The 13,921-nt window shown below is 53.4% G+C and overlaps 1 protein-coding gene across 5 annotated transcripts in view; it reads right to left on the bottom strand.

Moving 5' to 3' along the window:
- NFAT5 (nuclear factor of activated T cells 5) overlaps positions 1–3,746 on the bottom strand; it is an 81,570-nt gene extending 77,824 nt beyond the window's left edge. For 4 of the 5 annotated variants that reach the window (XM_064519877.1, XM_064519876.1, XM_064519875.1 and 1 more), the window contains exon 1: positions 3,298–3,746. Coding sequence is in view for 1 of the 5 variants with exons in the window: in XM_064519873.1 (XP_064375943.1) it covers positions 3,298–3,730 (433 nt within the window). In the remaining 4 variants the exon portion in view is untranslated. Of the gene's footprint in view, positions 1–1,093; positions 1,165–3,297 lie in introns of those variants that run through there. The other variant, XM_064519874.1, reaches the window with a different exon arrangement.
- Between the last annotated feature and the right edge of the window lie 10,175 nt (positions 3,747–13,921).

Below are 13,921 nucleotides of genomic sequence, written 5' to 3'. Positions count from 1 at the left end.
GCCTAAGAATCAACACCTAGCATTTCTTTTCACCTTGAAGAGCTCTAACCAGTCCTATTCCAGAGGCCCACAATTTAAGTTCAGTTTCACTATCATTTTAAGCCAATATAAACTGGCATTGCTGCTGAAAGAAATAGTCCCACCCTTCCCCACTACTAGTTTTCACATGTCCCTTCCTTGTGCTAACACAAGCCTTTATGAAGCCACATAGTAAACATGATGAGGACACTGATCTAGTCAAAACTAACATTCTTCCTCCCTTTTTCCTTTGTTGTTACGAGACAGCGTGAAAAGGCAGAAGGGAAAAGCTGAGTTAATTTTCACATGATAGTTCCCCAATCCACTCACTACACGGCTACATAAAGGTTGGCAGCAGCAGAACCGCAAGGAAAAGACAGGGGACAAGACTGCTTCAATTCAACAAGTGTGAATTCATATGTGCTTGAAGTGCTTATGAAATTACAGCAAATGAGTAAAAATTTGGAAGATAAAGTATTTTTAAATACTTAAAGAAGAGTATTCTCTTTCCCAAGCTATGTATGAGTGAAAAGGGATAACTCAAAGGAGGACAGAGACTAACCAAAACAAACATATTACCAAAACAGACACATTTTTTACAGGTCCTTCTGGGCTATCAGATCAAATTTTAAATTAATGATACTCGCTTTGCCTGTATTGCCTTAGGTCTGTGTGCTTTTAAAAGTTTTGCCTAACATTTTTAAAGGAATATGAAAACAAAAATCTTAACTGAAATGGCCATGCAAGCCAAAACTTTAGTGCATACTGACAGTACGTCCTTCTAACGACGTAACTCAGCCTGTTCAGGGAACTGGCCAGGTATACCACGAGAAGAATTGTATAGTATAAGCTACATCTTGATTCATAGGGTTTTCAAATATAGCTTTACTTTTAAAAGCAGACAAGAACATTTTAATAAGTACTCTAAAACTCATCTACTTTAATTTCAATAACCCAAAGCCCAAACATTAGAAAGCCTTAATTATACATGAAAAAACCCCGATCTTGCAGCTTATCTGACTTTCATAATTTTTTTATTTCCAAAAACCATAATGATCATAATTTACAAACTTACAAGACAGGTATTCATTAAACTGCAATCACCCCAATGCGAACACAAGAATGCAATTCTGTTCACACAGTTAGTTTCACAACTGAGGACCTAGAAAAAAAGTTATTGGTCATAACTGAATCTGACTGCAAACAGGATTCTGAACTGCAGGATAACTATATTTCTAAAGGGATAGCAATTATAAAAAAATTACATGTTCCTAATGCACCCAGGTAACAAATGTATACTTGTAGCCTCCTCACTGCATTCAAAGCTTTTTCTTAATCTCATTAATTGCATTTATACATTAAATCAGAGCATTTTTTCACAGGATAAGTTGTAAAATATACATATATATAATACAATATAGGGTACTCTGATTATCAGATAACCATTAACAATTTTCCCTAAATCTAGCTAGAATCTTACTAATGTATCTTGCAGCAAAGAGGAGGAAAGCTTAATTATTCACTCTGTAAAAGTACATTTCATTTGTTCCAAATGTTAATTTAAATTGAATTGCATTTCAATTTAAGGTCTCCTCAATCTTTTATCATGACAAAATATGAAAAGAAAGCCTTGCTTAAACCTCTTTAGAGCCATTCACTGTTTATAACACCTCTATCATATGCCGTTTTATCTCTTTACATCAAGAAACCACTTTTGCCACTGCTAAGCACCATACATCTTTCTCAAGACCTTTTAAAGCTCTGAAGCCACATCAGTGCCGCTAGGATAAAAAGCAAAAAAACTCTTGATTTAATAGTCTGAGATCCTCTACCTACCTAAAACAGACATCCAGCCATTCCATTAAACATAAAAAGGTTAAAAGTCTAGAGAATTCACAGTAGGATCGGTGAGTTTACAAGTTCTGCTTAATTAAGCATAAGTCCTTGAAGAACCATAGTTCCTTACATGGAACCTTTTTATTTTAAAAGCTCTACAAGTTATTTTAATGATGCACACTTTTCAAATTTCCTATGCATTAAAAACCCACCAGAACAATCACCCATCACCTAGAATTTTTTATCAGAATGGCCTTCTTTCAGAACAGTCATTCCCTTCCCTTCTCACTAGGCCTGAGACCAACTGGAATACGTATATTTTAAATAGCAGGACAACCTTAAATCCCTTGTAATAACATGAGAAGAAAAGAAATTAAAAAGTCTTTAACATCTTTAAAAACAATTTAGAAACTATTATATGTTGATCAAGATCTCTGCACAGTATAAGAAGGACTCAGAGCACTTTGAGAAGTGTCCTATTCTTAAAAGAAACCAGTTTTTTTAAACTTCAGCATTAGTGACTTACAACTCAATTAATAAACGCCTTATAATCAGCCCCCCAAAGTTATGAAAATTTTGGTATTTCCCTAAGCAAAATTAAACTCTGCTTAGCTACCTTAATTTCAGTGTAACAGGAATAACAAATGGTGCGTTTCTCTTGTCATATGCCCCCAAAATTGCTCCTGCCAGTTGTATTCCAGACAGGTATTTTCACTAAAGTATTAGCAGGGACTTTTCATCTTTTAAATAAGAGCAAGAGCTGAGTAGTTAGCACTTCTCCTACTACACCTATCCTTATTGCCGTGCACTTGTCAAAGCCAGAATTTACAAATCCCGAAAATACGCACTCAGTTTACTCCTCACATTCCCGACATTCTCCCGTGGTCTCGGCTTTCCACGTAAAATTGATGCCATTTTACTCCCCGCTCCCTCCTCCCGCCCGGCGGGGCTGGATGTGCCGCAAGCCCGCCGCGGCCGCGACCCAGCGCCGCTCCCCACGCGAACCCAGCCGTTCTCCTGGCTCCTGGCCAATTCCTAACCCCGACCCAGGATTTCCAAGGTCTCCCCCGGTTCCGCCGAAACCCCCCTCCGGGACGCGCCGCTCGCGGCTCGCGGGCGGCCCCCGGCACCGCGCCCGGGCTCGGCGCCCGCGGGCAGCGCGGGGCCGCGGCGGGGCTCGGCCGCATCCCCCGGAGGCGCCGGGAAGCGGCAGGCGGAGCGGCGGGCCGCGGCCCCCCGCGCCCAGGAACCTGTCGGGACACATTCTTGAGGCCGCCGCGGCCCGGCCAGGAATGCGGCCGGGGGAGCCGGGCGAAGCCGCGGCCGCGGGGCCCCTCCCGGCCGAGCATCTCCCGCGGGCGGCGGGGGGCGGCGGCGGCGGCGGGGCCGGGCGGGGGCGGCGGGAGGGCCGCGAACGGCGCGGCGGCCCCGCGCCTCACTCACCCTTGGAGTAGAGCGACTTGGGGGACTCGAGGTCGAGGTCGGCGCTGAGCAGAGAGATGAAGTCCGAGGGCATCGCAGCTCCGCGGCCCGGCAGGGGCGAGGGGGGCGGCGGGAGGAGGGGGGGGCCGGGCCGGGAGGGGGGCGCCGCTGCCTCCGCCGCCCCGCGGTGGGGAGGGGAGACGCCGGGAGGCGAGAGCGCGGCGCTCCGCACCGTCGGGCCGCGGATGGAACCGGGTCGGGCCAGGCCGGGGGCTGCGCGCGCCGTGGGGACCGGGCACCGCCACCCGCCGCCGCTGACAGGAACCCGGCTGCTGCCAACCGACCGCTCCCGACCGCCCCCTCCGCCGCCGCCGCCGCTCCGCGCCTGCGCACGCCGCGCGGGCTCCGCGCAGGGGGCGCGCGCCGCCTGCCCCAGCGCCGCCGGACCGCGCATGCGCCGCCGGCGGGCGGGGAGGCGCCCCAACGGAACAGCCCGCCGGCCCGGCCCCGCGCGCATGCGCGGCGGCCCCCGCGGGCGCGCTCCGCCGGCCGCCTCCGCCAGCGGCGCGCTGCGCATGCGGCGTGGCGCGGGGCCGCGCGGGAAGGGGCGGAGCGCGGCGAGGGCGGGCGGCGCGCGAGAGGCGCGGCGCCTGCGCGCGGAGGGCGGGGGGCCGCCGGCCGGAAGAGCCGCCGCGGTGGCGGGGGGCGCGGAAGCGTCTAGAAGGGGGGGCGGGGGGAGGCACCGCGCGGCTGCCCGGGCTCCTGCGGGCCGCGGAGAGGGGACGGCGGGCGGCGGGGCCTGGCTGGCCGTGCGAGGGGTGCGCCGAAGCGTGGTGGCACCCCCCCGCGCTCGGGGCCGTCCTGGCTGAACGGGGCGTCGCGGGGGCCGCAGCCGAGCCAGGCCCCGCTGCCGGCTCTGGGCGGGGGCAGGTGCCACAGCACCGCCGCCACGGGCCCCGGTAGTCAGTAACGGAAACACAGCGCGCGGGCAAAGCAACCCCCTAGTTACACTGTCCCCAGGAAGAAGGAGGTATTTCCAAGCAAATAAAGGTGGAAAGTAGCATCAACAGGGTGTTTTAATTAAATTAAGCGGATATGGTGTGTGTCTGAGGAAAACAAGTTCTCTGGAACCAGGTAATCTGGAGAACATGAGGTGTGCTAAAGTCCACATACGTGAAAGGTGAGGGACTTCGGGGCCTCTTGGTTGAAACCCGTTTCCCTCACTGAGAAAGTGCAGGAAGGAGGTAAGGAAAGGTCAGCGGTGCTGATTTAAAATTACCATTCTAGGGTGATGAAAGTCTGCTTCATAACTGGGGAAGGTGCAGGAAACCAAGAAAACGGTTATACCCTGTGAGTGGACAAAGGTGTTAGACAAATATTAAAGGTGTGAGAAATGCGGAAAGAAAAGCTTGTGAACGGCTGATGTGTATCTTCAGCCTAATTTGCACCGGGGAACTGTGTCGCCAAAAGACTTGCTCGTGTCCCTTCTGCACGTCCGCTCTTGGATCCCAGCGTTGCTCTCCAGAAGCGCAGCAGCTTTCTGAACCTCCCTGCGCTCGCGTCAGCAGAGCCTCGTCGGGCTCCCGCTCGGCATCGCCTCCGTCCCCGACCGAAAGGCAGCCCCAGGCCAGGCGGCTCTCCCAGCACACGTGCCCCCCACGCCTTCAGCTTTGCTGCGGCGAGAACGGTTCCTCCATGGTGCTGCTGCCCGTGTAAACCCTGCAGAGACTTTCGTGGTCTCTCACAAAAACCTGCCTCGGTGGAGTCATCTCTTGAGTCACTGGTTGAGTGTTTGGCTGGCGAGAACCCTGCCCGAGTGTGAAATCCGTCTCGGGGCCGCAGCGCAGGTGTTACCGACGCCGCTTTCCCTCTTCTGCTTCCGTCCTCCAGCATCTTTTGTGGCACAACATCAGTCCAGTTTTACTTCTCAGCTTTCACCACATCAGACAGTTTTACTTGTGTTTCCCCATCTTAGGAAACCAGTGGCGAAACGATGGGGTGTTTGAGATGTGTCGCATACCGTTTCACTGTCCACCTTTCGGCTGCTCACCACTCTAACTGGCCACGGAAAGTGGCTTCGGGCAGTCTTCAGCCCAGCACGCTCACCAGGTGTCTGAATCTTCGCTGGTGAGCTCGCAGGAGTCGTGTTTTGATGCTTTAAGCGTTGGGACTTCGTTCTGCCATTTAATACAGAGGAGGGCACAAAGATGCTCCATGTGGCATTTACATTTGGCATGACAAATGCAAGCTATCCAAGTTTCACAGCCTTGCGGAAGAATGATGACAACTGTGCGGTGCACATTTAGTTTTATTTGAAGTTAGAGATCTCCTCCATTCCAGACATACCGATTTAATCTCCCAAGAGCTGTGCCGGCTTTCTCTATCCCCTGCATGACTTGGTTGTCATTTGTGGCGTTTAGCGAGGGCATGGTGCTGAAGCAGTAGAATAGGTCTACAGATTTCAGCAGTGATTAAAGGCTAATTTGTAACCAGACTCTACCCTCTCTTTCTACTGTATCTCCTATTTCTGCTCCAGTTGCCCACTTGCTGTTTACAGTTTTGTACCAAGCCTCAGTCTGCGTATGTAAGGATTTGTTCAGTAAGGCTCTCCCTGTTTTTCTTAAAAAGTCACCTTGTCTTTTAAGGCAGCCAGTATGTGCACAACTGGGCAGTGCCTACAACAGCGCCTACGAACCCTGCCCTGCGGATGCCATCGGACTAGTGTAATGCCTGGTGACCAGCTCACTGCACCAGAATAAAACCAGGCATGGGGCTGAGAGGTTGCTCTGCGTGTGCATCGCGCAAGAGCAGAGGTCTGCAGGGCCTTTTCCTAAGTCGTTACAGCCTGGCTGGGGCTGCCTCGTTTCCCCAGGAGACCACGCGTTGTAGCGCTCCGTAATTCGGAGGCCGGTTCAGTGTGGTCAGCAGTGTTCAACAGCGCAGTATATTTGTTTTCAAAGGTGTTACTTCATCATGCCCGAAAGAAAATTTCACAGGCTGAACCCACAGATAAAGCAAAGTATTTTTCCTTCCTTCAAAATAAATAAGCGAAATCCCTGGGAACAGTTCTGGGTGTTTGCATGTTTCCGTACAAACCAACAAAGGCACTCATGCATTTTGTTCAGAATGGGTTGTTAAAGCCTCCTGGACAAATCACCACGGTTGTTTTTTGTTGCCAATAAAAGCTGTGATTCTGGCTATTAGAAATGCCAAGCAAGTTTCCCCGCTGCCTGTGCCCAGTGCTTGCACAGGCCTTTTCCTCTGCTCTCATCGCTCTCGTGCCAAATGGGGCAGGCAGACGGCGTCATGTGAGGCATTGTTCGTTTGCTCCAAGCCAGACGTGAATATCCTCTCGAGTTAAAAATCTTCCAGAGGATTTCGCTATAGTCATTACGCTATCATTCAGCTGGCAGTTGAAAATTTCCTTGTGGCAACCAGGATGTCTGCTTTGCAATCTCGTAAGTTACAGCAACCGTAAATAGGAGTTAGCAAGTAACAGGGTGGTGTGCCGCTGCGGATTTCTGCGCAGCAGGCTTGGACAGAGAAATCCTTCGCTCGAAGGAGATCAGGAGCATCCCTACAGCAGTCCTTCAAAGTGTTAATTCTGGGCATGTTACCTGAGTAAAAAATCCTTTTGTTAGTGGTGCAAAGGGAAACAGCATGAGGCAGAACTGGAAGTAGGGCTGAAGGTGTTGCATGGACAATTTCTGTGGCCTAGTAGCAGCTGAAGAACTGCATGCTATTCGACCTGTCTGCGAGGTGAAAGAACGAGTGTGTGTCTCCTCTGCAAAGGGCCGATGCCCCCAGAAGGATCGTTCCTCCCGCCTGCCTCGCTGGCCAGAGAGCGGGTGTCTCCGCGGCAGCCGCGTGCACGTGCTGCTTGGTCGGGGCGGCCGCGAGCCGTGCGTGTGCTCATCGGGGTGCCGGAGCGAGGAGAGAGGCGGTGGGGCACGGGGGGACAGAGAACTGCTGTTGGAGAAGGGATGGAAAACACGCTCTTTGGAGAGGAGGGCTGGAGGCTTAGGTTGTTAACTTGGGGGTCCCTGATGGAAGCTCATGGGCCCCACAAGCGTCGTATGTTGCACAACGGGCTCGAGCGTTGCATTGAACTGTTACCGGTTGCTGCCGCTGGTTCGTTGTCCTGAAAAACCATCAGTTCGTTCCTGCGCACAAGAAGTGGGAAGCAGCTGTGAACTCCGGGCAGCAGGGCTAAGGATGAGCACGACCTCTTGTAATCGCAGAGCGTTAATGAGCTCTGCTGGGAGCTACCAGTGCTGCCTCTCTGAGTGGTTTAGCAATGGCACTCCAGCCTCGATTTGCTGAAGCTGGGGCCGCTTCTGTAGCCGGCCAGTAAAAGTTGAAAATTGAAACTACTGCTGTTGTCCCATCATCACTGTACCCTGAGGCTGCAGGGAGAGGCGGCTGTGCCCTGCTCTTAGCCGCGTATTTGCACCTCCTCTGCACGTCTGGCACCAGAGCTGCTGCAGGGCCCCCGTGAACGGTGTTAGTAAAGTATTCTGCCTACAAGCCAGTAACTTTGTGTGAGGTTGCTTTGCGGTGAGCTCCGTTTCCCGGTTGGCCCCGTCCTGCTCCGCGCCAGCCCGGGGAGGTCGTGGGGCCGCACGGCCCCGTCGGTCTCGGGCAGCCGCCCACGCTCGGGGGACTGGGGCACTGTGGCCGAACTGCCTGAGCCTCTCGGCCACCTGAGAATGTGAAAATCAGCAAAACAATTTGCTGAACCCGCTAATGCTGTCTAAGTGATTGAAATAAAGTAAAATATCAGCTATAAATCCTATAAAGAAAGAATTTTAAAGGGTGAGTCCCAACGTATTATTCTGCTGAATGCATTAGGGTCTTGCAGAGCTGTCCAAAACGTGCAGGAGGGCAAAGGAAAACCGAGTGTACGTAGTACTGTACAAATTAGCAGGCTCAGATTATATGACTGTGGATTTAAAAAGATTAGCTGATAAATTTACTGCACAACTGGCAATTAGTTTCATCAAGTCATGGGAAGTTTAGAGAGGAAAGAAAGATGCGCCGTAGTCGTGTTGAGAAGGGCCGAAGGCAGAGACTCCGCACGTGGGCAGGACGCGCCGGGGCGGCCACGTCCCTGCAAGCCCGAGGAAGGTGACGAGCGGGGAGAGGGGTCTGGAGGCGCCTGCGTGTGCGGGGAGGGACGGAGGTGCGAGGAGCAGATGCGCCAGCCTGCCCCGCGGTGCCGGGGGGGAAGCCTCCCCCGTGAAGAAAGAGGGCTACTCTTGTACTGGCATGAAAAAACCCAAACCGTTTGGCAACCAGCCGGGGAAAATGTAGAAGACTGGGATATAATCACTTCCTCTGCAAGAAAAGAGGGGAAACACAGGCTTTCTGAGAAGGGACCGCGAACAGCTGCTCTGTGACAGGGAGCAAGAGCAGAGCTGACTCCCGAAAGGGGAGCGATTATGGATGGAGCAATTTTAGACAGAGCGGATGGTTTAACAGCCTTTGGGAGGCAGAGGAATTCATTAACGGCTGGAAAGACTGTACAGCGCAGAAATCCCCACGAAACCTCCTGCTCGGCAGCAGCAGCCACGCCGCAATGCCACGGGCTTCTGCTGCAGCAGGGAACGCGGCGGAGCCGGGTCACCCCGCTGCTGCCGGCTGCTCCGGTCGCGGATACCGCCGCAGGTGGCACGACAACCGCGTCCTCACGGCCGCGACCAGCCTTCCTGCATCCCTCTGCCGGCTGGTCCCCCACTCTCGGGGCTGCCCGGCGGGACGCGGCGCGTGGGAAAGCGCTGCCAGCCCGGACGGGGCATCGGCGGAGGGGGGCTGGCGGCACACCCGGAGCTCGGGAGGTGTTTTTGGAAGTGGCTGAAGTCATGAGACCCGCAGGAAGCCAAGAGCAGTTCTTGCAGCTGTTGCCCGCAAAACCTTGCACAGAGTGAGGAGAAAGGTGGAGACAAATGGAGGCAGAATCCCTTACGGGATGAGGCAGCAACAGCCCGATGGCTTTAATCCCTTCCTGCGGCTTTCCCAACCTGGGATGAGGTTCCAGAGTGAGGCTGTGATAACGGATGGGAAGGAAAGGCCGGGAATGACGTGCTCGGAGACAGGCCCCGCGGTGCCCGGGTGCCCGGAGAGCAGCTCCCTGTCTCTGGCGGGGGGGAGGCGGTGGGCAAAGGCCGAATTTGAGGAAAGACTAGATAATCTGCTCTGTGTGAAGACAAGGCAGTCGCAGGTAATTAGACTTTTAAGAACTGAACGTGACTTCTCCGGGGTGCAGACAGCATAGCACAGTGCCTAGCAGTGGGACTTGGTGAAATAACTGCACTGATTTGGGTCAAAAAACACAGGTACAAGGTTTGCTGGAGTCCGGCTGGAGCCATAAATCGGTGCCTGTCTGACTGAGCAAGGGCTGTGGGGAAGCACAAGCAAAAAGTGCTGCTCTGGTGGGTCCCGAGCATGCAAAAAAGCAGTGCGGAGCACGCGGAAGAGTTATTGCTGGGGAAGCTGGGGTGGTACCTGCCTTATCTTATAATTCCGCAATACAAGTTTTGAGTTACAAGATACGCCGAAATGGGCAGAGAAGCAAGAAGACACGGCGCAGGTGGGTGAGCGGAAAGACGTTCAAGGCAGCGCAGGGGGCTGCGCGGGAGATCGCGCGTGTCCGGCGTTGACGGGCCGGCGGAGGACGCAGGCTGCACGGGGAAACAGCAAAAGATGCCGCAGGAAGCGGCGCTTCGAGCAGCCCCCGCAAACGGGCAGCTCGGGCGCTTCCCTGCCCTTGACAAGCCTGAAGGCAAACAGTTGTTCTGGGTGCTGCGTAATGCGGGTGTGTGAAAGCAAAATCCCGGCTGCTCACAGCCCACGGGCACCAGGGAACGGCCCTGCAGCCGCGGGAGGTGCCGCGCTCCGGCTGCCGTTGGCCGCAGCTGGGAGGACGCGGAGAATCCCGCTCGGGGGTCCCCGCGGTGGACCTGCTCTTCCACGGAGCCACGGTTGGCTTTTTTAGGCCGTTTGGAGCTTAAGCCTCCCCAGCGTCACCAAGCCCATCGTGCAGCTCTGGGAGCACCGTCCCGGGGAGGGAAGAGGGTGCGGCCAACCAAGCCATGGAATTACGGCTCAGGGACCCGCCGGGGAGCCCCGGCCAGGCCCTCTCGCCCGGTCCCCAGTCCAGCGCGCAGCCACGGCCCCGTAGACGGTATTCGCTTCCCAGGACGGAGAAAATTTCCCCGTGAATGAGATGAGCCTGGTGAAGCATGGCAAAAGCCAGAGGTTTAACTACCCTTTCCAACCACGACACGAGTCAGGACCCTTCACTCAGCCTCCACGACTTGCCCGAGGTCTGGGTCAGGTGAACTGCGGGTGAAAATACCCCGTTTAAGCCAGTCTTTCCTCTGGGCGTCCTCGCCAGCCCTGGGCCACGCGCCCCACGTCGCGCCCCGCCGCTGTGCTGTGTTGCAGCACGTGGGGCTCCGGCTGTGCTCCCTGACCGGGACGAGCAGGGGAAGCCCGGGAGGAGTTCGCACCGCGCTGCGCTCGAGGGGGGCCGACGGGCACCAAGTGGCTGGCACAGCCTAGCTGTTTCGGTAACAAAACCAACAGATCCGTGTGTTTTTTCACGGACTAGCACAACTTTGGTGCTTGTCTTATGTCACAAGTCAATGAACAACAAGAATGGCGATAAATGACCTTGTACATCAGCAGCATAGATCTGATGTGAGAGCAGTGGCAGGTTCCTCCATCCCTGGGGTGGTGCAGGAAGACTTTTTGACCCCATTTGGCCTCTGAGCCCAGCGGATTGCCTGCTGCGGCAGCCAAATTAGGGACCGAGCTCTCAGGCCTCATGGTTAGCATATACTAATGACCACTGAAGTTTGTTGTGCGTTTTTCTGTATTTTTACGAGTTTTGAACATTTTGTGCCTTTGGCTTTGGGTAAACGCCCAGGCTGAGTGCCCAGGCTTGCAGCTCTGGGCAGGTTTGCTGTGGCACCCTTCATATGTGCTTTGCAGACCCTTTTCAGACGTCACATGTGGCTGATGGGCAAAATAAATCTTTAATGTCCCAAGAGGGCAAACTGCAAGTGATGACTCCAGTGGAAAGAGTGCGGATGGTCATAGCTTGGTAGATGACGCCAGCAATGCAAGCTTGAGTATCAGGGCAGAGGAAGCCTATGTTCCACTTGGGAGCGGGGGGGATCACAACTGGTGGTGATACGCAGTTACTGGGTTTTTTTTTCCCAGTCTTCATTGTGGCAGAGCTTAAAAAATAGCCTCAATTTTTGGATGCTCCCCGAGAGCCCAGAGCGGGTCGGCGCTTCCCGTCTCTCCCCCCGTGTTGCTCGGGCTCACGGTGAGCCCCCGGCTCGCGCGCCTGGCGCGGCTGCTCGCGCTCGCAGGAGCCCTGCCGAAGCCTGGCGACACCCCGGCTGCCGGGGGGGAAGCTCCTTCCAAGGTCCAACCCCACCGGTTAAAGGGTGAGAGCGAAGGGGAAGTAATGCATCACCTATCAGCTTTCACGGCGAGGGCAGGTTACAGTCCGATCACGGGAACGTATTCCCGGCGCCGCGCTTCCCACCCCGCTCGGCGGCGAGCGCAGGAGGAGACAGTGGGAAGCGGTGAGATCCCCAGGAAGGGACCAGACAAATTAAGAGGGACCGTGTCCCTTTGTGGCTAGGGAAGGCCACCGCTGCGAAGCCACGGGGGTCTCCTGGCTGCTGCTTTCCAGAGCCCGGGAAGGCTTCCCGGGGCAGGTCGCCGCACGCGCTTGCTGCTCCATTGGCGCCGGGATGAAGCTTTGGTCCGTCCTGTACAGTCGTTTGGAGAGTGCTTAAAGCACGTGAAACGCAGAGCTGCCCGGCTGGGGACGGGGCCAGCGGGCTCTAACAAGTCTGGTCTCAGCCTCCCACCTGCGACACGTGCAACGCATTCTGTGTGCGCCTTGATCTTGGAGTTAAAAAATATGAAAAAATGGAAATAACATAACCCCCCCAACCAATTAGCTGCCATGCACTGAACAGGGGCAAATGGACTGAAACAGGAGACATTCCCATTAAAAATCACGCATTCTGTGTAATTAAGGTATTTTCTCCTTTTATAATTAAGTTCTTCTCCCTACATAAGCAGTTGGATAACAGCAGGTGCGAGTGGGAAGGTTTCTAAAGCGGGATCATGTGGATGAATTAGCAGGTGCATGCGTAATATCGCTAGCTCCATTTGCAATTTCTGAATCGATGTAGGTGTTTTATTTTCTAACTGTGTCAGAAAGGCTGTCAGAAAATAATTAGGCTGTCAACAGTTCCCCTATTCCCAGATTACTGCTTCCTGACTCATTAGGGCTGCTGAGGTTGGCAGGAAACCTGTTTTATAGTAATTTCTGTTAGCAGTGTCCCTGGAGAAGGGACAACAGTGAGCATGTGACGCCGGAGTGAACGCCGTCCTCGTGACCGGGGCAGCGGGCTCCCGGAAACCGGCCGCGCTGCCACCCGCGTTCGCAGGGCGATTGTCGGTGCCGGCATTAGAAATTAATATCTTTATAGCCCAGTGCTTGAAATGGGAAACAGGAGCGACTGGTGGTCCCAGCTCACTTGGCTACTGGTTAATAATGTTACTTTTTAAGGACTAGAATCTGGTATTTGCAGTTTGTTGATTTTCTGAATATTTAGCTGGTTTGCAAGGATGTAAGGAGGAGGAAAGAGAGGGATCATTTAAACCATTCAAAACCCAAGAAATGGGTCTTCTGTGGAGAGTGACGAGAACCAGGCAAGCCTTTCTGTGAAATGCGGAGCTATTTCATCAAAATGCCAACTAATAAGAGCAGGCAGAGACAATTTACATGTATTTAGGTCAACAGAGACCTGTATAATTAAACCAGTAGTCTGCACAGGTCAAAAAGCCTGCGTTGTCCTAGCCTGCTTTGGCTGCTTCTGCGAAAAATAATGAGGAATTAACTTCAGGTCCACGCGTGTGGTAAACTGTGCATTTTTAGTAAACTACATGTTAAAGAATAGGTTTGATTGCTTGCTAATTTATCCAGTGATTAGTGGGAGCAAAGACAGAGCAGCCTCCCCTGCCGCTGCGAGCGACAAGCTGGGCTTCGCGCGAGTATTTGCCGGCACAGGTCACCGCGTAAGCGCCCGCCCCGGGCTCGTCCTGCCGCTCTGCCCCCGGGTCCCCGCCGCGCACGGGTCCTTCTTGCGGCTGCCGGTGCCGAGCTTTCCCCATCTCAAAAGCTCCTGTCACCTATGTCACAATATGATGTTTCATGTTTTTAGGCTGCTGGCAAGTCCGTTAGGCAAAACTACGCAGATTATAGCAATGCTAAGGCGAGCTGCGTTGGTGGTGGTCTCGGAAGGTATTTTTGAAGCTGCAACATTTATACTTAATATTTGACTGTAGAAGACATCTGTATTAATTTCTACGACATAATTTAGCCACTTTTTTCCTCTTAAAAATATTTAACTATTTACATCTAGGTCAGCCTAATATAAAGTGTTTTTTTACTATTGGAAGAAAACACTATAGAAAAACACTATAAAGTGTTTTTAGCATTAGAAGAACAGCCAGTGCAGAGGGGTTTCTCAGGCTTCGTGAAATACCTCCCGAAGACCATTTCCAACGATGCAGCCAGCAGGTCGGGCCACGTCCCGCACTGCACAAAACA

This window comes from Dromaius novaehollandiae, chromosome 13 (genome assembly GCF_036370855.1).
Source record: "Dromaius novaehollandiae isolate bDroNov1 chromosome 13, bDroNov1.hap1, whole genome shotgun sequence".
In the NCBI taxonomy this organism is placed as follows: Eukaryota; Metazoa; Chordata; class Aves; order Casuariiformes; family Dromaiidae; genus Dromaius; species Dromaius novaehollandiae.
The sequence above is the reverse complement of the archived record's forward strand: the minus strand, read 5'-3'. Positions and strand labels throughout refer to the sequence as shown.